We start from the raw sequence: 27,348 nt of genomic DNA on the forward strand, positions 1-27,348 counted from the left end.
GCGCGTTTTAAAATTGTTATCAGTGGTCCGGGCGAATCTCAGGACTTTACAGCAACAACCTTTCGTATCTTGAACAATTTTCGTATGTAGAGCAAAAAAAATTCTTCATATTTGCTTTCGTATCTTGAGTTTTTCGTAAGTTGAGCCTTTGTATGTCGTATGTCGAGGTACCACTGTATTTAGAAAATATATAAAATTTTATCAAAACATAATAATTACTACTGAATTCTGCTTCTTACCCCAAAGTTGTATTTTTTACATACTATTGATCTTCAAGCAAAGATAAACTTAAGAGCATCTAACCTAATATATCCTCCACATTATTTTTTACAGTATATTTGGATTAAATATAAAAAAAATATATTAGTGGACCGCCGCCTATTCACGGTTCCGGATTCGTGGCTTCACCTATTCTAGGATTTTTCTATGGACGTTTACACACATTATTCACGGAAAATTTGCCTAGTTACAGTATTTTTCGTGGAGAAATGAAGTTTTTATCGTAAAACTAATATTGTAATACCTACCTGAACACCTGAATAAGCCCTGGTCACTTACCAGCCCGAACCATCATTTATTAAAAATTTACCAAATCTTTGGTTAAAATAAACGATCAGTGTTGCCAATCTCCTGGCAAACACCCTCGTTACCTAGTTACCAGCCCACCGCTGATAGCCCTGCCTCACGGGCTGGTCACACCTGCCCTCTCACGTCAATCATAACTCAAAATAACCTCTGTATGAGAGGGGAGGAGGGTGGGAATCATTCAGGTGTTCAGGTAGGTATTACAATATTAGTTTTACAATAAAAACTTCATATTGCAATACACCCCCTGAACACCTGAATAAGCCCGATTAACAACATTAATTTGGAGGTGGGGAATCAAATCTACTCGGCCCTCCACTGTATACCAGTTGTCAGTCAATATAATTGAGTACGCGGGTCAGTCTCAAGTTCATTTGTCACTCGTCCAAACTAATCTCCCATGTGTGGCCTTCTAGGCCTCCCATATGTGGAGGGAAAAACTCCCTGCACCTCTACCCTAAGGTCAAAACTCATTGAGTGCGAGAGGGATACAAACCTGTTTCCTCTCAGCTGGCTATGTGCCTCACCTGAGTAGAGGAAAAACTGAAGACCTCCCATGTGGCTCTCGGCCTCTCATGTATGGAGGGAATCTGAAGACCTCCCATGTGGCTCTCGGCCTCTCATGTATGGAGGGAATCTGAAGACCTCCCATGTGGCTCTCGGCCTCTCATGTATGGAGGGAATCTGAAGACCTCCCATGTGGCTCTCGGCCTCTCATGTATGGAGGGAAACTGAAGACCTCCCATGTGGCCTTACGCCTCTCATGTACAGAGACAACGGTGTCGTCGATCATAGTGATGTCCTCTCTTGTAGTGTTGTACCTGCCTGTCTGTACTCTGCCTGGTTGGCACTTGGAAGAATACCCTCAGATAGACCCAGACATGTTCTTTCCTATCTGTCCTAATACTTAAAATCCTCTCGTGATATATCATATCATGAATACCTTATACATAGTCCTAATATTCGCTCCCTACTCTAATACTAACTCAGACAGCAAGATTGTTGGGTTTAAAAATAGAATTTAGGCCAAAGGCCGAGTATTGGGACCTATGAGGTCAGTCAGCGCTGAAGGGAAATTGACAAAGTTTGAAAAGGTGTGACAGGAAGAAAAACCTCTGTTGCACAATGAGTCCAGTGTTAGGAGAGCGTGGAAAATAGGATGATGAAGAATATGAACAGAGTAAGAGAGAGAGAGAGAGAGAGAGATAGTGAGAGAGAATGATCGAGAGAGAGAGAGAGAAGAGAGATAGAGAGAGAGAGAGAGAGAGAGAGAGAGAGAGAGAGATGAGAGAGAGAGAGAGAGAAATTACAATCGTCTAACATCTCCACCTCCGTAAATTGCACCCTCTTCTAAGTTAAAAGGGTATTATCTTAACGATAATATACTCGTATAACTCCGTACAGCTATGAACAACCGAACGAGAACTTGTTGTTAATGCGATCGACTCCTATAACAACATCACTTTATTGTATTGATCAGCGTGTGACAGTAATCGAATCCGATAGCAACATCCATTATTGTATTCATCCGCGTGCGACGGTAATTACTGTATTCATGTTATAAATGCAGCTGAAGCTAATAAGGCAAAATTATGTGCATCAGCAACCTGGACAGAAGTCCCGAGCTTTTGTATGAATTCAAACGCAGCCATGGTAAAAGAAACTAATAGCATGAAAGAGCTCATTACTGTTGTTTTTTTTACACAGACAAAGGATTAATAAAGTATATAAAGTGTAAGGTTCGTAATACCTATGAAAACGAGTGAAAAACGAACGGAATCCTAAATTTAACGCCATCTAACCCGAGGGAAAAACTAGCTTCCAATGAGACGTATCAGTCAAATTTTGGTCTTAAATTACATCGTAAGACGAACAGTATGACTTCGTTCCATAAGTTAAGTATCCAGATATTCATTAATATGCTAACTAGGGACAAAAACATTAGCAGAGACCAAATGATATGGTTGAATCTGGAGCCAAGGAAAAAAAAAAAAACAGACTAGCCGGCATCCTTGTCTGTCTAAGCCACACCTCCTTACAATAGTGCTGTTTGACGACAAGCTAGTGTAATTGTAATTTAATTGAAAAGTAATAAAATAATATTTAAAGGTAATTAAATTAACTTTATTAGGCCTAATATTAATTTCAGTTGTCATTGTAATTTGATAATACGACTGGTAATAATTTGTAACTGTAATTGACATAAGCGCAATGTAATTACTGACGGCAATAGTCGGTTAAACGTATGAAGACGTCATACATACGAATTCCTTATATCTGACATCTGATTATATGCCCCAAGATAGATACCTCATTGACTATGTTAAATGTCAACATAGTTGAACACACGTCTCCTTCAAGACGTTTGTACAAACTTGGCATAAGTGAGTGTTTTGTTACGTTAGTCATTTTAGGCAATCAGGAGAGAATGAGATGGATACGGCGACGCAAACCCGTATTCGTCACCGCTGATTCCAGCGTGAATGACTGCCGAGTTAGTGTTTATACTACGCTAATATTAATTATCCTCAGATCGGATTCTCGTTCGTTTTCAATTACACCTGTACTGAATTATCCGAAGTCAGAATGCCTTAAGCCTACAGCGTTAGCCAATATTAAAATAACTACCGATATGTTGTACAGCGAATACTTTAGGTTAGGCTAGGCTACTGAATATGCATACAATATATCATCGTGAACACTAGGCTAACCGTAGTTAATTTTATTCGATTTCTCTCCATACTGAATATCGTAAGTCAATATGCATTGAACGGAGAATTAGTTGATATTGGATGGATGGATGGATTATGGAATTTAGGGCATAGCCCAAGCGCTGGGGATTAGTTGATATTAACAATTATCGTATCGTATAAGTAGAGGAAAGTAACCTTAAAGACGAAGGAGCATATCTGAAAAACCAACCATGGCCTAAAAGCTTCTGATGCAAGGAACTCGAAGCAGGAAAAAGTCTAAAGATGCCCTAAGGACACTGTGCCTCTATAAACTACTACTTTTAATAGAAAACCGACCCGAAGAAGCCTGCACTTCTCTTCCTAAACTAAACACTATGTAGCCTATTATCACTACTCGTCTATATCTGACCTAAGTTTTTATCATCCTGAGAACTTACATATCGAGGGAAGGGGAATCTGCTGCCAACACTGCCTGCTCCGCGCCAGGGGGGACGGCGGATCCTGCCCTGTGGGCTTGCGGATCCCCATAACCCCAAGCACCGGTTAGGGCTGGTTCTGGAACAGGCAGGGGAGCTGGAAAAGAACGATTAGTAATTTCAGTATCCCTATTGCTCGATCTATCCTCACTTAATCTTGACATAAAATCGGTAACAGAGATGTCATACTCGATGTCAGCCTACTCTCAAGTCTCTTAAAGAGCACTGTCTCTAAGTCTTTATCTTGATCTACGTTAGTCTCTTCCTGCCTACACTTACTTCTTAATGCGAGACCTTTCCTACGTTTGAGATACCCTAACATCTGGTCCAAAGACCACTCCTGACATTCCAAACATCTGGTCTTTACATTATATTGAACAGGCCTACAATTTACGCATAAGGAATGACTATCGTGTCATAGGGTACTCATCCTTCTCTTGCATTGTTGGCAAAGACGATACATTGTTGAACTTCCGCTCGTCGTTTTCTGTGATGTCGTGGCCGAGAATGCAGTAGTCGTTGTCGTAGCTTGTGTTGTTTCTTCCTTTGCAGAATCAATGTCTGATGACAAGGTATTAAGAGCAATCCAACCGTAATCCAAAGGGATGCGTAATTCGTCACCAAAATCAATCAAATCAAAGGTGCAAATGAAGGCCGGGCAAGACCAAAAAGGAGTTCGCTGTGGATACATCTGTACTCCACCGCGAACGATAAGTGATTGACGTGAGAGGGCAGGTGTGACCGGCCCGTGAGGCAGGGCTACCAGCGGTGGGCTGGTAACTAGGTAACGAGGGTGTTTGCCAGGAGATTGGCAACACTGATCGTTTATTTTAACCAAAGATTTGGTAAATTTTTAATAAATGATGGTTCGGGCTAGTAAGTGACCAGGGCTTATTCAGGTGTTCAGGGGGTGTATTGCAATTTATTCATTAATTAGTACTGTACGTATTTTCATATTTTCATTACTAAATACATTTTTTGTGATAAAACTATTAAAATACTCAGGCATAAGTATTTTTAGAGGGTTTTTTTGGTGTTTGAAGTTTCAAAATAAGCAGTTTTATGCCTTTTTAGAGGGATGTCAAGCATTCACGGATTTTAGCTATTCGTGGGGGGTTGTGGCACACATCCCCCGTGTTGACTCCAATACCGAATTTTGTGCGTTGGCTTTCGAGCATCAACTTTCAGGGAATGACTGGGAAGCTGGTTTTTCTCATTCACTCTCTTCTTTAATCCAGAGCTACTTTTTCACTTGCCAACATGGAACATAAACTTGTTATATACATTCATTATTCTCTGAACACGTGCGGTAATATTTATGATATCCTTGCTCTGATTGACAATCAAGAAATTTAACCTATCTATACTGACAAAACACAAAGTTTGTCTTGGTTATTAATGCAGTACAGTACGTATATGTATCGCAGTTGCTACAAGTGTGACATAACACTTATAAAATGCATATTCTAGAGCCTAAAACTTACATTTTTTGTATTCCTTTAGAGAAGAGAAATTGAGACATCCTATTTACCTTTAGAAGTGTAAAATTTACGAAATATTTTTATTTTAAACCATTTGTAAGTATGTATTGGAGAAAAATGTTTGATGGGCTCCTGGGGAATTGAAACTTTCTTACACTGAATCTGTACATCATTCATGAAATACTTTCCCTCACAGGTTGATTTCCATGAGCCCATGAAGCAAAACACCATGAAGATGCACAATTGCGCATACTGTCCTTTCAGCACTCAAAACAAGACCAACATGGACAACCATCTGTTAGTGCACACAGGAGAAAAGCCTTTCAGTTGTGAAATATGCGCGGCTCCCTTTTCACGGAAAGGCAACCTCAAGACCCACATGAGAACACACACTGGAGAAAAGCCATTTTGCTGTCTCAGATGTCCATATCGATCGATTACAAAACAACAACTTCAATATCATATGATGAGAATACATAAAGAAGGATCAGTTTCATATACTAATGAATATACATTGTGAAGGATCGCATGTGCACCATACAAGAAGTGATTCCAAATCTATTGAGACAAGGCCATGAAAAGGGCATTTATTTTAGTAACTGTACAAGTGCATTAGATTTACTACTCATTTAGTGGTTATTAAAACACTACTTTTATTTTTTGCAACACTGCTGTTCATATGAAGAGAACCTCATTTTTATCTGCTCATTCCAAACCCAAGAATCATATATGACCACCTTCCATAAATTAGAATCCCAGTCTCAAATGCTTGTACCATTCGATATAAAGAAATTTAGGGTTCTATTTTTCATTTTTTTTTCAATAATCATTTCTTTCTTTGTGAGAATTTTGGCTTGTCTGGAGTTATTGTACATACTTTAAATTTTTGTGTGGTTTGTATGGGAAGTAACATGACAAATTTTTTTATTTGAATTTGTTATTCTTTGTGTGTATGATTTATTAATATTTTATTTGCCGAGTTTATCTATTATGCCTTGATGTAGTACTTGCCTTGACATGTTTTTTCTCAATAAATTTGTAAAGATTGGTCTGTTGATCAGTAGGTACCATTTAGAGCAGAGATCCTATGGGCAACATGAGATCATCAGTAGATGCCAGTTTTGACTCATCAGCTTCTGGCCTTCTCTTCATGGCTATTTCTCCTGAACCTCTTGTCAGGGATTAGGTATTTTCTGATGCTGCAGCGTTTCCCCTACCACCTCCTCCTCCTCCTCCTACAGTCTTTAAGTCATGTCAACGAAACCAAAAGGTACAAGTCTGGGAATTTCTCCTGGTTAACAATATCCTATCTACCTCTGTTGCTCCTGCAGTCGCCTGTCTCTCTGCCTTGTCTCTTAGGTCTACCTTGCTAAAGTTGGCAGATCACTTTTTTTCTGATTGTTTAAAAAAATTGTTTCCTCTGAAGCAGTGAGCTATCAACAGTCAGATTGGCCAATAAATGGCTCTTTGGTTAATGAGTTACATGTTGCTGCTTTTCCACCTGATGCTCCATCTGTTGCTGCAAATGTTGGTGTGTTATCTGGTCATGAAGATTTTTGCTAGGCAGAGGAGTACAATAGCCAAGGTTCATCCTGGAGGTTCAAGTGTGATGTCTGATACACACTGAAGGAATTGTCATATCTTTTTGTCCATGTTCACTCCATTTAGATGTCTTGAAAGTAATATAACAAGTTTAAGCACTCCTTGTTTGTACCAGTTTTCTTTTTTTGGATTCCACAGTTAGGGCTATGGACATGATATTGAGATAGTCTGGACATCTACGCCTTCCCTTATCAGCTTATACTGTGCATAGAGTTAAAAAAAATAATAAATTTTGCTTTTGCAAGTGACAAAATCATATAAAACTTTACTTTATTATCTTTTTTATTTCTGACTTGAAAATTGCACTTTTTCTACATATAAGTTAATTCTCTAGTTACTGTAAGTTGCAATAAATAAAAAAAACATTAAAGAGTGAATACTTTGTTTTCTTTTCCTTTCCTGTTTGACTACAGAGGAAAGACTGAAAGGCAGGTCTCTAAACTACATTTCTTGTAGAGAAACAGAAGAGATGAAAAACCATTTATCATTCTTAGGTAATCTGAGAAAAATTCATCTCTAGAGACATACAAATAGAAAAAATTTGGTGGGCATATTTGAGCATCTTCAGCAACTAATTTATTCTGTGGTTATGTGCTTTTTACTGACGATGTCTGGAAAGAGCTTAGTAAATATAATAAAATTTTCTTTTATAATTACTAAATTCTGTTTCTTACCACAAAGCTGCATTTTTTATATAGTACAGTGGTACCTCGAGATACGAAATTAATCCATTCCAAGGCGGCTTTCGTATCATGAGCTTTTCATATCTTGAACCGCATTTTACATGTAAAATGACTATTCTGTTCCAAGCCCTACCAAAACACCCCAGTAAATTTTATAATAAAGCTAAATTGACCAATAAACAATGAAATACTACAACAATCTGGACCATTCAATACCTAACTTAACCCTCTTACGCCGAAGCGGTAAAATAAAAATTGTCTCCCGTGTGCCGGAGTTGTTTCAGAGTGAGTGCGGAAGCGGAAAAAATATTTTTTTCAAAAAATCATAGCGCGCTTAGTTTTCAAGATTAAGAGTTCATTTTTGGCTCCTTTTTTTGTCATTGGCTGAAGTTTAGTATGCAACCATCAGAAATGAAAAAAATTATCATTATCATATATAAATATTGCGATATATGATAGCGCAAAAACGAAATTTCATAATAATTTGTATTCAAATCGCGCTGTGCGCAAAATAAACGGTTAAAGGTAACAAGTTACTTTTTTTTGTTGTAAAGTACACTAAATTGCAATCATTTTGGTATATAACACATTGTAAAACGATAAAAGCAACAGAGAAAATATTATCACAAAATAATGCATGAATTCGTAACGCGCGGACGTAAAAAAATAGTTTTTATTCAAAAATTCACCATAAATCTAAATATTGTCCTAGAGACTTCCAATTTCTTTCAAAATGAAGACAAATGATTGAATATTACTATACTGTAAGAGTATTAGCTTGCAATTGCAGTTTTCGACCATATCTGACGAGTTAAAGTTGACCGAATGTCGAATTTTTTTATATATATTTTTTATATGCAATTATTTCGGAAATAAGAAAAGCTAAAACCTTCAAATATTTTTCGTTTTATTCTACATGAAATTGCGCACATTCTCATATATAAAACTCTATGAAATGCCTAATATGAAACGGAGCAAATATTCCGAGAATGGTATGTACGCATTTCGGAGATTTGTGGCGGAGAATCCGCGCGCGGAGGGAAGGAAAGATTTTTTTTTTAAATTCACCATAAATCTAAATATTTTGCTAGAGACTTCGAATTTGTTTCAAGATGAAGATAAATGACTGAATATTACTAGACTGTAAGAGTTTTAGCTTACAATCGCGTTTTTCGACCATTTCGGTAGAGTCAAAGTTGACCAAACATGGTTTTTTTTCTATTTATCGTGATTTATATGCAAATATTTCAAAAATGAGAAAAGCTACAACCTTCAATTATTTTTTGTTGTATTCTACATGAAATTGCGCACATTTTCATAAATAAAACTTTATGTAACGGCTAATTTAAAATGGTGCAAACATTACCACAATCGCACGTATGATTTTTTCGGAAGAGTTACTGCGCGGACGTAAAGAAAATGTTATTTTTTTTCATAAATTCACCATAAATCAAAATATTGTGCTAGAGACTTCCAATTTGTTGCAAAATGAAGGTAAATGCTTGAATATTACTAGAATATAAGCTTTTTAGCTTACAATTGCGTGTTTCGACCATTTCGGTAGAGTCAAAGTTGACCGAAGGTTGAAATTTTGGCAATTATCGTTGTTTATATGAAAATATCTCAAAACTGATAAAAGCTACAACCATGGGTTATTTTTAGATGTATTGTGCATGAAATTGCGCACATTTCCATATATAAAACTTTATATAACGGCTAATTTTAAAATGGTGCAAACATTACCACAATCGCATGTATGATTTTTTTCGGAAGAGTTACCGCGCGGACGTTAGGAAAAAGTTTTTTCATAAATTCACCATAAATCGAAATATTGTGCTAGAGACTTCCAATTAGTTGCAAAATTCAGGTAAATGATTGAATATTACTAAAATATAAGAGTTTTAGCTTACAATTGCGTTTTTTGACCATTTCGGTAGAGTCAAAGTTGACCAAAGGTTGAAATTTTGGAAATTATCGTTATTTATATGAAAATATCTCAAAACTGATAAAAGCTACAATCATGAGTATTTTATTGTTGTATTCTACATAAAAATGCGCACATTTTCATATATAATACTTCATGTAACGGCTAATTTACAATGGTACAAAAATTATGTCAAAGTAACGAAATAATTTCCGAGATGTGTCACAGATACTTTTTAGTGCGACAAGAAAGAAATTCGCGCTTGCGCGCCTGCGTAACGATTGTGAACAAAACAACACCTTGATCCGTGAACTCCCAGCATCCCTCAAGGCGCGTGATTCAAAAGTTTTAGGCTGGTAAGCCTATAAGTATTTTTCCGCGAATTTAAAAAAAAACTTTTGTAAGTCGACGTAAAATACGTCCAGTCGGCACACGGGAGACAAAAAATGTCGACGTAAAATACGTCCAGTCGGCGTAAGAGGGTTAATATGTACTAGTACAAATATGTACATACCTGTAAATAAAGTGTATTAGTGTACATGGTATACAAGAAATACTGTACGTAAATATGTATGTATGTAGTAAAATGTGGAACCTTACCTTTCAAGTGAGGCTATCTCCGAAAGTGGCGACAGAGGATGAGGATAAACAGCAGAAAACTTCTTATAGTACGTACACTTAACTTTACGAAACACATTAAAAAATGTCAGGAAACATAGATTAAACTTTGCGAAACACATTAAGAAAACTGTCACACTTAACTTTACAAAAAAACTTCTTCTTTTTTTCTTTTTTTTACTTTTACATTTTTTTTTTTTTACTTTTTTATACTTTAAGTTTTTTTTTTTTAATTTCAATTTCTTCACCACTTTCAACTTTCTGTTTTGTAGTATCAATTGGATCTTTTTTCTTACTCCTGCTAGTAAAGGCCTCTTTAAAAAATAACTATCCAAGGAAGGTTGCTTCTGCCTGCTTTTCAAAATGCTCCTGAAACGACTCACGCAAACGTCATCGAACTACGCAAGCATACGACCTGTGTAAGCCTTTTCGGGGTGTCTCTTTCCTACAAATGATTGCACCTTGTGAAAAGCAGCGAGAGCATCCTTAATTTCTGCCGTTGTCATAGGGTCGTCCTCCTCCTCGCCGCTGCTAGAGAACTCTTCTTGAATGACGTTATGTTGCATGGCCTCCAACTCCTTCAGGTCATCCGTCGTAAGCTCCTCTTGGTGCTCCTCGAGAAGGTCATTGACGTCGTCCTCGTCAATGACCAGCCCCATGGACTTGCCGAGTGCAACAATCTCGTCAAGATCTGGTTGCGTAACAGTTTCAGGATCGTCAACTGTTCCGGAATCTGCAGCACCAGCTTCGCCCACGTTGAATCCCTCGAAGTCTCAGGCAGATACGGGAACAGGCCAGTGTTTCCTCCATGAAGAATTAAAGGTTTGCCTCAAAACCTCCTGCCAAGCTTGATCGATGAGTCAAATGCATATGACATCAAAATGCTCCTTACAAAATTCACGCAAGGTGAGGTTTGTGGTGTCGGTGATGTCGAAACATCTTTTGAAAAGATGTTTCGTATACAGCTACTTGAAGTTCAATATCACTTGCTGGTCCATGGGCTGGAGGAGAGGGGTGGTGTTAGGAGGAGAGGGGTGAAGCCAGGAGGGTGAGCAGGGGCATTGTCCAACAACAACAGACATTTCAGAGGGAGGCGCTTCTCTTCCAAGAATTTCTTCACTGTCGGGCCGAAACACAGATTTACCCACTCCGTGAACAAAAGTCTCGCTATCCAGGCTTTCGCATTAGCCCTCCCCATCAACAGAAGCTTCTCCTTTAGCACTTTGTGGGCCTTGAAGGCTCGAGGAGTCTCCGAATGATAGACAAGTAGGGGCTTCACCTTGCAATCCCCACTGGCGTTCGAACAAAGTGCGAGCGTAAGCCTGTCTTTCATAGGCTTATGCCTGGGTAGCTTCTTCTCTTCCTGCGTGATGTACGTCCGACGAGGCATTTTTTTTCCAAAAAAGGCCAGTCTCATCACAGTTAAAGACTTGATGAGAACTGTAGCCTTCCTTGATTGTCATCTCGTTGAATGTCTTAATAACGGCTTCGGCTGCTTTCGTGTCCGAGCTGGCTGCCTCCCCATGCTGCACCACTGAATGGATGCGAGTCCGTTTACAGAATTTTTCGAACCACCCATGAGAAGCCTTGAACTCTGGGGTTGGCGTCGATGTCCCTTCTCCTCCGTCGTCTTCAGCCTGGGCAATCAAATCGCCGAAAATAGCGCTGGCCTTGTGGGAGATTGCCGTATCGGTTATTGTATCGCCAGCGATTTCTTTGTCTTTTATCCAGACAAGAAGCAGCCGTTCCATCTCATCGTGCACGTGGCTCCTCTTGCTAGACAAAATAGTCATGCCCTTGGAAGGTGTAGCTACTTTGATGGCATCCTTCTGCTTAAGGATGGTGCTTATTGTCGACGGATTTCGGCCATACTCCTTGGTGATTACACTCAATCGCATGCCAGCTTCATACTTTTTTATTATCTCCATTTTTGTTTCCAAAGAAAGCATCCTCTTCTTTCCTATTTCAACTTTCTTGGGACCCATGACTACGTACATACTGTACATAATTAAGTTATGTAGTACGTATACGTATGTAGTAAAGTTCTCACACAACACGATAAAGTAGTACTACAACGAAATCACTAACGAATTTATGTTAATAAATGAAATCGTATAGAACGAACGAATTCCGTGTGCTTACGATACCGATGATGCCGCCGAGTGGCCAAAACAGCACACCGCTACGTAGATGCATGATGGGATCGGAGAGCAGGATCTTATGGCGTTGACTAGCATCAGGAACCAATGGGAGAGCGGGAGGATGGTGGCGAGTCTACTAAGTTGGTGGAGCGCGAGTTTTAAAATTGTTATCGGTGGTCTGGGCGAATCTCAGGACTTTACAGCAACAACCTTTCGTATCTTGAACAATTTTCGTATGTAGAGCAAAAAAAAAATCTTTGTATTTGCTTTCGTACCTTCTGTAAGTTGAGCCTTTGTATGTCGTATGTCGAGGTACCACTGTATTTAGAAAATATATAAAATTTTATCAAACATAATAATTACTACTGAATTCTGTTTCTTACCCCAAAGTTGTAATTTTACATACTATTGATCTTCAAGCAAAGATAAACTTATGAGCACCTAACCAAATATATCCCCTCCACATTATTTTTTACAGTATATTTGGATTAAATATTTAAAAAATATATACAGTGGACCGCCGCCTATTCAGGGTTCCGGATTCGTGGCTTCACCTATTCTAGGATTTTTCTACGGACGTTTACACACATTTATTCACGGAAAATTTGCCTAGTTGCAGTATTTTTCATGGAGAAATATTCATTAATTAGTACTGTATGTATTTTCATATTTTCATAACTAAATGCATTTTTTGTGATAAAACTATTAAAATACTCAGGCATAAGTATTTTTAGAGGGTTTTTTGGTGTTTGAAGTTTCAAAATAAGAAGTTTTATGCCTTTTTAGAAGGGTGTCAAGTATTCACGGATTTTTAGCTATTCTAGGGGATTGTGGCAATACCGAATTTTGTGCGTTGGCTTTCGAGCATCAGCTTGCAGGGAATGACTGGGAAACTGGTTTTCTCATTCACTCTCTTCTTTAATCCAGAGCTACTTTTTCACTTGCCAACATGGAACATAAACTTGATATATACATTCATTATTCTCTGAACACGTGCGGTAATATTTATGATATCCTTGCTCTGATTGACAATCAAGAAATTTAACCTATCTATACTGACAAAACACAAAGTTTGTTGGTTATTAATGCAGTACAGTACGTATACTGTATCTGCAGTTGCTACAAGTGTGACATAACACTTTTAAAATGCATATTCTAGAGCCTAAAACTTATATTTTTTGTATTCCTTTAGAGAAGAGAAATTGAGACATCCTATTTACCTTTAGAAGTGTAACATTTACGAAATATTTTTATTTTAAACCATTTGTAAGTATGTATTGAAGAAAAATGTTTGATGGGCTCCTGGGGAATTGAAACTTTCTTATACTGAATCTGTACATCATTCATGAAATACTTTCCCTCACAGGTTGATTTCCATGAGCCCATGAAGCAAAACACCTTGAAGATGCACAATTGCGCATACTGTCCTTTCAGCACTCAAAACAAGACCAACATGGACAACCATCTGTTAGTGCACACAGGAGAAAAGCCTTTCAGTTGTGAAATATGCGCGGCTCCCTTTTCACGGAAAGGCAACCTCAAGACCCACATGAGAACACACACACTGGAGAAAAGCCATTTTGCTGTCTCAGATGTCCATATCGATCGATTACAAAACAACAACTTCAATATCATATGATGAGAATACATAAAGAAGGATCAGTTTCATATACTAATGAATACACATTGTGAAGGATCGCATGTGCACCATACAAGAAGTGATTCCAAATCTGTTGAGACAAGGCCATGAAAAGGGCATTTATTGTAGTAACCGTACAAGTGCATTAGATTTACTACTCATTTAGTGGTTATTAAAACACTACTTTTATTTTTTGCAACACTGCTGTTCATATGAAGAGAACCTCATTTTTATCTGCTCATTCCAAACCCAAGAATTATATAGGACCACCTTCCATAAATTGGAATCCCAGTCTCAAATGCTTGTACCATTCGATATCAAGAAATTTTCACTCCACAACCCACCGACTTTCTATTACTCCTCAGTCTTTAATGCAACTCTCGTGTCAACATCTTCGCAGAGTTGCTCTTCTAGGATATAGCTCCAGTGATTTTTAAATTTAGGGTTCTATTTTTCATTTTTTTTTCAATAATCATTTTTTTCTTTGTGTGGTTTGTATGGGAAGTAACATGACAAATTTTTTATTTGAATTTGTTATTCTGTGTGTGTATGATTTATTAATATTTTATTTGCTGAGTTTATTTATCATGCCTTGATGTAGTACTTGCCTTGACATGTTTTCTCTCAATAAATTTGTAAAGATTGGTCTGTTGATCAGTAGGTACCGTTTAGAGCAGAGATCCTATGGGCAACATGAGATCATCAGTAGATGCCAGTTTTGACTCATCAGCTTCTGGCCTTCCCTTCATGGCTATTTCTCCTGAACCTCTTGTCAGGGATTAGGTATTTTCTGATGCTGCAGTGTTTCCCCTACCACCTCCTCCTCCTCCTACAGTCTTTAGTCATGTCAACGAAACCAAATTGTACAAGTCTGGGAATTTCTCCTGGTTAACCCCCGGGAACAATATCCTATCTACCTCTGTTGCTCCTGCAGTCGCCTGTCTCTCTGCCTTGTCTCTTAGGTCTACCTTGCTAAGTTGGCAGAGTACTTTTTTTCTGATTGTTTAAAAAAAATTGTTTCCTCTGAAGCAGTGAGCGATCAACAGTCAGATTGGCCAATAAATGACTCTTTGGTTAATGAGTTACATGTTGCTGCTTTTCCACCTGATGCTCCATCTGTTGCTGCAAATGTTGGTGTGTTATCTGGTCACGAAGATTTTTGCTAAGCAGAGGAGTACAACAGCCAAGGTTCATCCTGGAGGTTCAAGTGTGATGTCTGATACACACTGAAGGAATTGTCATATCTTTCTGTCCATGTTCACTCCATTTAGATGTCTTGAAAGTAATATAACAAGTGTAAGCACTCCTTGTTTGTACCAGTTTTCATTTTTTGGCTTCCGCAGTTAGGGCTATGGACACGATATTGAGATAGTCTGAACATCTACGCCTTCCCTTACTCTGGGCAGATTTGCCAAGTCCTGGTAATGTTCTCGGCTTCATTGGGCTTCCAAATCAACTCTAATGGCTTCTTTCTGGTTGCAACAGGATTGGTTCATGTACCTCCCATACCTAGTAGTCGACAATCTTAAGAGTTCTTCTCTGCTAGAAGAGACTCTTGAAGCAGCAGCATATTCACCAATTTCTCAATCTCTCCAACTCCAGGGATGGATGATACCCAGCATTATTTTCTAGAGTAGATAGCTTTTACCAAGATGGTGAGTGAAGTTTGTTGTTAGTGAACTTCATTTCTTTTTCTCCAGACTCAAGTTGTCATTGTTAGCAATCAAGGGATATAGGGCTGACCTTTTGCAAGTTTTCAGCCAGTATGGGTTGGACTTTGGTGCTGGTAACAGCATTTCATGCCAGTTCTATAATTGCAGAAAGTCAGCTTCCAAGCTAGATAACGCAAGGTAAAAGCAAGGAAAATTTTCCTTAAGCTGTACATAACCCACTTAAGTAAAACTGTTGGGCACTATTGAGTAAATATGCCATACACGGATATGTTCTACATATGTATCCTACTGTCAACTTGTGCACTGTCAAAGTAATTGCACTGTAGACAGGGGAGATATCCTTGCGCTGCCAAGGGAATGTACTTACCCAACAGAGGAGACGTCGTACGAGGTGATCTCTCCTGATGACATAATACGATCAGTCTGCTCCTCATCAGAGGAGACCTCCTATGATTATAGGATATGTGTAGCCTTCCAAAATATATTTTGCGTACAAGTGAAAGAGAAAGGGGTTCTTTTTATTGTCTTTATGGAGTTTATTTTGTTATAAATATGGTGAAATAAGGTGGATAGTTACTTTTGGCCTAAAGATTTCATTTTAAAGTAATGATTGCTGTTTATAAGCATATTTAGTGTTTATGGCTGCAAATAAACGTAATTATAACCAACGAAACTAAGTGTTGATTCCAAGAGAAAAGGAGATTGCTTTTTTTGTTTTTAAGTGTATTTATGGAGTATACTTTGTTACAAACATATGAATAATGTAGATAATATAAGAATATTAATTGTTTACCACTATGTGGTATTCACAATATTGGTTGAGGAAGGGTAAGGAGTTGGCCTTGCACACCCTAAGACATTTTAAAGTGCCATTATCAGGATTTTGACATTATCCAATTATTACAGCCCTTGGCTGTATTAATATAGTAGATAATTGATTGATTACCATATAGTAATTAGATTTAGTGCCCTGAAATCATTCATAGGCACAGGTATGTGCAGAAGTTTGTGGGCTGAATATCTGCATACCTCCAATTTTGTAGTACAGTACTTCAAGGTCATGTGTCTGCTGTTAAATTTAAATTAATTTTTTTTTTTTTACTTTTACATGTATTGATTCACTTTGCTTTTGGCTCTGCTTCCGTTTGTCATGGTTAATATTAGGGCACAGCAAAATATAAAATCATAGTGTTCTTGTTCTGCAGTTAAGTTCTCAATATCCTTATTTGTGTAAATGCATACATGCAGTAAAGAATAGTTTTACTTCATTGCCTAATACTAAATATTATTGTGTTTGCCCTCCTGTATGTTTTATTTCACCAGTTTCTTGACTTTAAATAAAAATACTCTATATAAAAGGAAATATTCAGACACTTCTACTCAAGTCAGCTTCACTGATGTATCTCTTTCTTTTTTATCGATACCAGATATTTACATGAATGTACAACCTCATCACTATATGACAAGTAGTAAGCAGGTTGCATTAATCTGATTATTGGCAACAGAACGCTGGTGCTACAGGATTAAATTACTTTTTCTATATACACACAGCACGTTTTCAATCAGTGGGGTGGATTTTAAAAGTAGGGAAAAACCTGAATGAAATGTAATTTGAAGATTTGACTCAAATATAGTGTTTTAAAAGCATTATTATTTTTTTAGCCTGATTTATGCTATATATCCAGGAACATCCACACACTGTACAGTAAAAATGCCATAAATACATCAGCAACTCATATCACAAACAGGTTGAAGACACGTCAGTGACCATGAGTGGAGAAAAAACCTTTGGCCAATGCTTGATAATTGTATTAAACATCTGTTAGGTCTACGTACTAATACGTACCTATCAAATTTTATTCACCCTGTTTGTGATCAATGTTAAGATGCTGGTGTTTATTAAAGACATTTTACAGTACTAGTGTGGATTCACCCTTACAAATCAGAATGTAGATCTCATAGATCTGACACTATGTTAGGCCTTAAAAAGATTTTTATTAGAAAGAGTTGTGCCTTTACAGTAATGTGTGACTCGTAAAAGCTTGATAAAAAATAACGACTAAAAAGACGAGAGCAGTATCATTGCTTTACGTTCTCTTTCTCGCAGATTGAGAATTCTTACGAGGAAGTAGCAGCAGATGGAAGGAAGATCCACAAGTGTATGCACTGCCAGTTTACTTCAAATCATAAAACTAAGTTGGAACGTCACATACTGGTGCACACAGGAGAGAGGCCATATGCATGTTCCTTTTGCTCTTATGCATTTACACAGAAAAGTAACTTAAAGAGGCACATGCAAACACACACAGGAGAGAAGCCTTTTGCATGTCCAACGTGTCCTTATCGTGCAGGGCAAAAGAGGAACTTAAGGAGTCACATGATCATCAAGCATGGATATCAGATGACAAGTATGTTCATGTTCCTTCAAAGGAGAGTGAAGTACTTCATATAAAAGCAATGCATACCATATATACGTATTACATGACTGAGGTTGCCATATGTAAATGATCTGAATTTAAATTATCTGTTCATTCAAAATGTAGGACACGCGCAAGAACATGCTTCACAACACCAATGGATGAGCATATGGTACCTTCATCATCTTTAAGTTTTGCAAAAACCTGTGTAATTCATGGTGGTGATTTTCTATGAATTTGAAAGACTTGAACATTTATGCCGAGGATGTTTTTCTTAGATGTCCTATATGTATTTAAGGCTAAACAGGTGTTACTTTAATTTGTGGCTGATCTAGATATTACAGCTCATTTATCATTAATATAAATGACAGGTTTCTATTAGCTATGTAATTTGCTTTTGGTGTCTGATAGCTTGCCACAATGGCATGTAACTATAAAGTCATATGTAGTAGTGTCATTCATTGCCTTACAATACAATCCTCTCAACTGACAACTCCTCCTCCTCACAGATCCAGAATTCTTACAAGAAAGCAGCAGCTGATGGAACGTACTGGAAGGTGCACAGGTGCACATATTGTCAGTTCACTTCAATTAATAAGACCAAGTTGGAACGCCACCTGATGGTCCATACGGGAGAGAAGCCCTTTGCCTGCTCCTATTGTCCGTCTGCATTCTCACAGAAAAGCAACTTGAAGAGGCATATGCAAACTCATACAGGAGAGAAACCTTTTCTGTGTCCACTGTGCCCGTATCGTGCTGGGCTAAAGCAAAATCTAAAGGCTCATATGATTATGAAGCATGGATATTAATGGCCATACAAATCATTCTGTTTCAGTAGAACAACTTGAGGCATCTGCCATAAACTGAATGTAATAATAATGAGATCAGTTTAAAACAGGTATAACAGTAATGTAGGCAGAAGTTTCCAAATATGTTTCCATTATATTGCTCAAATTAATGTTCAAGGAATACTAATTAAATCTGATTTCTGTATGCTATTATAGGCAGATCCCGGTTATCAGTGGGATATCCGTTCTGACGGCTTGATAAAAATCGACGATAACCAAAAATCGGCGATTTATGGCACTAATTGTTAATGATGCCTCTATTATCGGCGCTGATAATGCCAAAAATTGACTATTTTTAGCGCTAGACAACCTCCATAAAACCAGATTGTTGATAACCGAGTTCTCCAGTAACCGGGGACTGCCTGTAGTAGTATTTAGATAAGTTTTTGCTTGTTGTCAAGTTTAAAAAATTATAAAAAATAAAGTTAGATAACACTACAGTATCAGATTTGTTAAAATATATTGGTTTTATGTATGCATTAATACCTTATAGAATGTTCAAGCAGGCTACTTAGGAACTAAAACTCAAACGTGAGCTAATCAACTGTTGCTAAGTGACAATAATAGACCGATAGGTGGCCGCTCTTCTATTATGATCCAGAATATGAGAAAATCTCTGTACCTTAAGACATTTCCTTGTGATTTTACAAGTATCAAAGACTATATAATTTTAGTTGACATTTATTGTGTTTTGTTCCTTCATCAAATTTTCTTTATAATGAGGGGAATACGAATGCAGTTCTTACATTTTATTAGAGAATGCAAGTAGAGAACTTGCATTAGAAGTGTGAAGGTTAAAAGTTTCATTGGAACTATTCTTTAACCTTATATTTAGTTACTTCCATTCCTCCTTAATGATAATGGACATTCCATAAGGTGTTTTATAAAATTATCATGACTTCAATTATTTACAGCAGGGAGAGGGACATTTTTTTTGGCATGTTGATACCCTATCTAGTGAACACCATTACTACTTTAACTCTACAATGATGAGTCCATACTGTACACAACTAAATGAGAATTCCCAATAACAAAGGGCACCAAGGATAAGATCAGTGAAAAAGTCTATGTATTTTATTACTGAATCAGCTTGATATGGTAAAGAAAGGTATGTATTATGTATGTAGTGACCTGAAAAGTATTTAGATGACAAGAATATGACAAATTTTCTAAAACAATTTGTATTTTTCATAGCTATAAACCTGAGGTCTTAAAAATAGGATAATTTTCTAACGCCTAGCCGGATCTGGTTAAACAATCTGTGAGATCTGGCAACACAAGGTTTGTTCGTGTATGAACAAGATTATAAGGAAACTTGTAACAGTAGAGGAATGTCCATCCTTAATGAAAAGTTGAGCTGTCTCCTTCATTTAAAGATCCTGACTGTGGACAATAGCAACACAACACTTAAGCTGTACAATGGACAAAAATTCATCATCAAGCTTGTTATGTCTACTGTGATCTGTGGTGAAAACGTGATACATCCTGGTCAGAACAGATACTTGTATATGTTGAATAAATGCTAATCCAACATCATACATGTACAAAGGTAGAGGTTCCTTTGAACATCAAAAATGATGAACAAAACCAAGATGTTGAAGATGATGAAATGATATGACTAAATTAACTACAGCAACAACTAAACAAATCAAGGTTGACACAAGCTGTGGGTAATGCTGACTGAGTTTACCATTACTGGAAGAGGAGACTGTAGCATATGATGTTGAGGTATACAAAGAAAATGATGCAGTAAAACAACCAACAGCCACTGGAAAAAATGAATAGCCTTGAAAATAGCTTGCTACAAGAATATTCCTTAGTTGATGTTAATTGACAAAGTTTTTAAGATGACCTCTACCAGCAAGATAAATACTGTTCAGATCATATTATAGTAAGTATTATGATAAATTATAATTTATCTTTGCCCTAGGTACACAAGGACATCATCTTAAAATTTGTGAAGATTATCATCTTTAATTTTGTGAAGATTATAGGCCTTGTGCATGCACTGTTTTAAAATGACAAATTTTCTAAGACAATTTGTATTTTTCATAGCTACAAACCTGAGGTCTTAACAATAGGATAATTTCTAGCGCCTAGCTGGATCTGGTTAAAAAAGATGAAAGCAAGGAATCTTGTGATATTTGGCAACACGTGTAGATCGGGTGAAGGATGGTTGAAGACATCTATGATCGCGCATCAGTCTTTCCCAACTCAGGATGTCGTAACACATAAAGGGGCGGCTAGAGGCGGGCAGTATAATGTTAAGACCTCAGGTTTGTAGCTATGAAAAATACAAATTGTCTCGGAAAATTTGTCATTTGTTCATACGTGAACAAACCTTTGGTGTTAACAATAGGATAGACTCATACATGGAGGGAGGTATAAGACATCCTAGACTGGCTGGGGGCATACCCATCAGTCCAGCTCTCAAAAGGAACGGTTTTTGGAGAGGGACTGAAGCCCGTTGAGAAGCTAGATAAATTGATATCTAACCACTCAGAACCTGAGTGACGTACAATGATATATGGGAAAACCATTGTATAGGGAACCAAAGAGAAACTTTGACTGTCCAATAACAAACCAAGACACTAGGGTTTGTATTACTCCCGACTCCTCCGTGCCAAAGAGTGGAACCTATGCTACCAAAGATATTTGTATGTTGCACGACCACACTACCAGTATGACTACCTTACTCACCTGTATCAGACCAGCAAATGACGTGTCTATTCCTTAAACCGCCTAAAGGAAGAAGGAAAGGTACAAGAGGAAAAAAGCAGACCAGCTAACTCACTCATTCTCTCATCCACACAATCATCTTAGGTAAGATACAAAGGTGCCTTGTTCAGGGCAACTATGAGTTACACAACCTGTTGGGCAGCCACCACAGGACCTAGGGCCTGGATAGGGCACAACAAAAGCTCTTGAGCATCACCACCCACAAAGTCAGTCAGAGATGGAATGGAAAACGAAGTCAACCTGTCATCATGCACAGAGGGATTCTGGGTCTTGGCCACGGACTCCGGGACAAATTCGAAGGACATCGACACCCAACCTCTGGTGTGCTTCACCTCACAGCTCAGATTGTGGAGTTCTCCTAGCCTCTTGGAAGATGCCAAAGCCAGAAGGAATACTGTCTTGAGCGTCAAGTTCCTGTCAGATGAGCGACGCAGGGCTCATATGGACTTTTAGTGAAGCTCGTAAGAACCAAGGAAACATCCCACGTCTGAGGCTTGAGCTCTCTAGGAGAACTCGACTGCTCAAACCCATTAAGCAGCAGGGAAAGTTCCCAGGAAGAGATGTCGATACCCTTAAGGCGTAACACCAAACTCAGGGCGCCGCCCTATAGCCTCTTATGGCAGAAACGGACAAACATTTCTCGTCTCTGAGGAAGGTTAAAAGTGTCTGCTATTCGCTGAATAGAGGTCTCGAGTGGAGAAAAATCCCGTTTACGACACCAATCACAGTAGATCGCCCATTTGCCTTGGTAAACCGCGGGTGGGTCGACTTTCTAAGACTGCTGGACATGTGCCCAGCTGATCTCTGAGAAAAGCCTCTCGCTCGGAGGAGATACTTGATAGCCTCCAACCGTGAAGAGACAGGGATTCTACTGACTGGTGGAACCTTTCCGCATGGGGCTGACACAGATGTTGCAAAGGGGGAATCTCCCTTGGAACCTCTGACAACAACAGCAGATCTGGAAACCATTCCACCTGAGGCCACAGAGGGGGTACCAAAGTTATCCTGAGACCCTGTGAACTCATCAGCCTGTTCAGAACCTGACGAATCAAACAAAACGGAGGGAAGGCATACACCTCCAGGTTGTCCCAGGGATGTTGGAATGCATCCTCTGCCAATGCTAAAGGATCTGGAACCACTGAACTTCTAGAATACCAGGTTCCTGTTAAAGCATGTCGCAAAAAGGTCCAGCATGGGTCTCCCCCAAATCTGGAAGAGCTTGTCTGCAACCAATTGATGAAGGGACCACTCTGTGCCTAGGATCTGATCCCGGCGACTGAGTTTGTCTGCGACCACATTCCGTTTCCCTGGGATATACCTGGCTGAGAGCTCTACCTAACTGCTGACCGCCCACTAGTGAAGCTCGACGGTCAAGGCGTGAAGTTGATGTGAAACCAGGCCTCCCTGTTTGTTCACATAGGCTATCACCGTGGTGTTGTCCGACATGAGAACAACAGAATGATCCTCTACCTTCCCTCGAAACTCCTTCAGACTAAGGAAAGCCACCTTCAACTCCAAGATGTTGATATGTTGCTGCTTGTCCTCCAAACTCCAAACGCCTGTAGTGATGAGGCCGCCTAAATGAGCGCCACAACCTGCGAGGGAGGTATCCGAGAACAGAAGGAAGTCCAGTGGAAGAGAACGCAGAGGGACACCCTTCAACAGATTCTGGTCGTCCAACCACCAACGAAGGTCTTCTCTCACTTCCAGAGACAGAGGAACCATTAACAGGGGAGAGTCCCCAGCCGAAGACAAGAATTCTCCCAGTCTCTATTGCAGAGACCGAAGATGAAGATGCCCATGAGGGACCAGCTTCTCCAGGGAAGACGACACTCCCAGAAGAACCTGCCACTGATGAGTTGACTGATGTGACTCTGACAGGAAGTTGCGCGCTACTGCCCACAACTTGTTTAATCTTTGAACTGATGGGAAAACTTTTGCCACTGTCGTATCGATGACCATGCCCAGGAAGGGAATCCTTTGAATGGGTACGAGGTTCGACTTTTCCTGGTTGACTAATATGCCCAGGTCCAGACAGAACCGAAGTAGACGATCCCTATCCTGCAGCAGCTTCTCCCTGGAAAATGCCAAGACTAACCAATCGTCGAGGTACCTCAGCAAACGGATACCCTGAGCATGGGCCCAACTTGACATGAGAGAGAAGACCCTTGTGAACACTTGAGGGGCTGTCATCAGCCCGAAGCACAAGACTTTGAACTCGAAGATCTTGTCTGCAAGAGAGAAGTGAAGGAACTTCCTCACGGCTGCCAACATCAAGCGCGGGGTCTCCATCTTGAACCGTGTCTTCCAGATGAAGTGATTCAAGGTGGATAAGTTGATCACAGGCCTCCAAGAAGATGTGACTGTAAAACCCCGGGGACAGACGCACTACTTCCTCTATCGCATCATTGTCCAGTATTTTCTGCACTTCCTCCCGAAGAGCCAAGAACTTCAGAGAATCTGGAGGATATGCCTTCCTGAGCTGCGGCTTGTCCGACAGAGGAGGAGAGAAGTTGAATGGCAGTAGGTATTCCACCCAAAGGACATCTACCACCCACTTCTCCACCCCATAACTCTGCCACTTGGCCCAATGGCCAGCCAGGCATCCCCCCACCCATGGCGCAGGAGAGGGAAAGGCACCTAACTTACTGACGGCCCCCTTTACCTCTGCCCCTTCTTGGCTTAAAGGAACAAGAGCGAAAGGGGCTTTGATCTTCTGACTTAGGCTGTGTCGAATGGGAAGGATCTGCCAAAATCGAACTCCTCGATGGCCTACCAGGCGACAATCTCCTTGACTGCTGCTGGACAGGGGGAGGAGGAGGAGCTGGACGTCTCCGAGGACGAGACTCTGACTTAGACACAGCCTGGTGCACCAGCCTGTCTTTGGTGTCAGCCTGGCGCCGGTCTATCGCATTCTCGAGTTCTGTCTGAGGAAACAAAAATTGGGACTCCAACAGATCTTCGTTCCTCAATGCCAGCAAGGACTCGGTGTCGAACGATCTCTCCATCCTAGACATAGCCGCGTCCCTTCTAATCAGAGGAAGATTAGTCCATAAATTAGCACTGGGGTGAGCCAAATTTGAAAACGCCTTGCCCCCAGACTGCAACAGACTGGCAAGCGAGGAGGCACTCACCAACCCTTCCGGGGACCTGTCGGAAGCTACCTTGGCAAAAACCACAGACCAGAGGTCCATCCAAGAAACCATCTGCAACATGGAGGCCTCCGTAGATTCCACTGCTGAGGCATCTTGCGGAGTTAAGGACGGAGCCACCGACCTCACCTGCTCCAAAATCAAACCCGGCTTCAGGCGAATGATGACTGGGTTAAGATGGAGTGACAACAAAAATGCAGAGCTCGTAGCACAGTACTTCCTATGTCTCGTGAGAGGCGGGGGTAGTAGTTTGGTAGAGCCCTTAGAGCAAAGCGAACCATCCCGGTCCGAAACAGAGGCGTTAACCTCCTGCAAAACCGACTGAATGTGCCCCGACAAAGGCAGCTGAAGAGATGATTTGGGGTCCTTAGTAGCTCCCACCAAGGCTTCCAAGCAAGAAGATGACCGAGCCTGAGTCCTACTTTCCAAATTGTTAAACCCACGAATGAGATCAACAACTTCTGAAAAGGAAGACAGAAACACTCGCGTCTCCCCCTCCTCCTGCTCCGGCAACGGAGACCGACGAGGAGGAGGATGTGTAGGCTCTTCTAAGGCATCTTCCCCACCAAAATTAACGGAAGGGTTAGCAGCCACACAGCCCGAAACCCCAACTAGCCGTTAAACGCCTATTGGACGTATTATATGTCGACTAAAATTGTCTGTCGGGTGCTTATCGGACATACGATACGTCGACTACAAAAAGTTTTTTAAATATTCCTGGAAAAATAGTTATAGGCCTAGTTTGCAAAAAATTTGAAATCACGCGCCTTGAGGGATGCTGGGAGTTCACAGATCAAGCTGTTGTTTTGTTTACGAGCGTTACTCAGGCGCGCATGCGCAAATTACTTTCTTCTCGCATCAGCAAGCTCAGCGACGCGTCGTCGGAGAGCGATCTCTTGCCGTATTCGTGTTTTGCAGAACTTTTGAGTGTTAAGAGTATTTGTGACGTAACAGGACGTTCACAGAGATGTCCCAACATCGTCAGGAGCGTGAAAGGTGTGTATTGCCTGTTAGTAGTGATAGTGTGAGTCAAGTTTTAGACTTGGATGCTGGAGAGGGACCAATGCGGCCTCATGTGGCCGAAAGTGTCCAAGGACCACATCCTGTGCCTTTTACGACCCCTAGGAAGCATCAGGGTGTCCTGAGGGGCATTTGTAAACATTTGGGAGGCCTCCAACAAAAGGACAGACGAATACTTGTTGGAGCTTGATTGAGAGCAGCTCCCAAGTCCTCCCAAGTCCTCATTTTAAATGGCAGTTGGTCATCTAGTGACGAGGACATCACGCCCAATGTCAGTGATGACGAATATTTGCCCCCAAATGATTGTACGGGAGCCACAGCCTGAAAGTGAGCTCGAATTTAGTGGTTTTAGTGCGTATGAGGGAGAATCTGAGGAGGAGGAGGAGGCGCCGAGTTTTGCTGTAGGAGACGAGATAGAGAGCGATGGTGAAAGCGAGGGAGATGGGCCAGTGGGGGGGTGGGAGTGCGAAGCCGTGCCCGAGCATGTGCACGGGCCCGTAGAAGGTCACAATGTCACGGCAGCCTAGGTGAAGGCCGTTCGTCTGAAAGTTATGAGGGGTGGTTGGAGGACCCCACCCCACCTAACATGCACCCATTCACATCAGCATTTGGACTGACCGTACCTGTTCCTATCACTGCACTGGGGTTCATTCAGCTCTTCCTGACGCGGGAATTGCTAGAATACCTGGTTGCAGAGAAGACGGATTACACTCGGTAATGCCGTGACGAACTGCAGAAGACGTTGTCGTATTGCTGGCGGGGCTGCAACCAACCTCACAGACATGGCGCATTTTTTGGGGCTCCACATTTTTTTTGGAATGATGCCTGCTGCCAAATTCAGGCAATATTGGAGGCGGCATTTTTTTTTAAGTACACCCAACGTGCCCAGCATCACGGCCTGTGATAGTTTCCTGGCGTTGGACAGGTATTTCAACGCCTTCAACCGAAGGGCCATACCCCGGAATAACCCCGATCGCCAAGAACCTTTCTTTGGATGAGGGGATGATGCCTTACAAAGGATGTCTCAGTATAAAAGTGTACAACCCCAAGAAGTCAAAGAAATATGGTGAAAAATTATTTTTTAATACGGAGTTCAACACTGGATACGTCGTGGACTTCTCGGTGTATTCCGGGGTCTTCTCCACGCTGCATGACACTGTGTTCAGTCTTGTGGATCGTTTCCGTAACCAGGGATACCACTTGTTTATGGATAATTATTATAACTCGGTATCCCTGGCCCAGGAACTGTATGAAGCAGGTGTGCACATCAGTGGTACCCTTCGGTTGGTGCGTGGGGCCCCGAATGTCCTCAAGAGGTTTGCTAGCCAGCCGCAACATCTGGCAAGAGGAGAGACAGAGTGGCGGCGGAAGGGAGATGTCTTCGTCATCTGTTGGAAGGGGGTCCGACTCGTGCCCATGATTACGAGTCATAAGCCTATCCAAGAAGAGATCGTCCAGTGGAAGAAGACACACGTCGGCAGGGCCGAGTTACGTATGAGGAGTTTCATGTCCAGCAGCCTACTGTCATTGGGCACTACAACAGGCACATGGGAGGAGTTGATCTCTTTGATCAACTCATCCAGTATTATCCCTTCGCCAGGAGAACCAGGAAATGGACACAGAAGCTCCTCAAATACATCTTTCAGTTGGCCCTAGC

The 27,348-nt window shown here is 40.3% G+C and overlaps 1 protein-coding gene across 9 annotated transcripts in view; it reads left to right on the forward strand.

Moving 5' to 3' along the window:
* LOC135205744 (zinc finger and BTB domain-containing protein 17-like) overlaps positions 1-27,348 on the forward strand; it is a 292,065-nt gene that overhangs the window by 224,730 nt on the left and 39,987 nt on the right. The window contains exons 6-7 of one of the 9 annotated variants that reach the window (XM_064236847.1): positions 17,623-17,923; positions 18,442-18,591. The exons of 6 other annotated variants lie outside the window; for them this stretch is intronic. In XM_064236847.1, the coding sequence (XP_064092917.1) occupies positions 17,623-17,923; positions 18,442-18,473 (333 nt within the window). In that variant the 3' untranslated portion in view covers positions 18,474-18,591. Of the gene's footprint in view, positions 1-5,431; positions 5,991-17,622; positions 17,924-18,441; positions 19,370-27,348 lie in introns of those variants that run through there. 2 more of the 9 variants (XM_064236853.1, XM_064236849.1) reach the window with 2 other exon arrangements.

The sequence above is a fragment of the Macrobrachium nipponense genome, chromosome 24 (assembly GCF_015104395.2).
Source record: "Macrobrachium nipponense isolate FS-2020 chromosome 24, ASM1510439v2, whole genome shotgun sequence".
NCBI classification, from domain to species: domain Eukaryota; kingdom Metazoa; phylum Arthropoda; class Malacostraca; order Decapoda; family Palaemonidae; genus Macrobrachium; species Macrobrachium nipponense.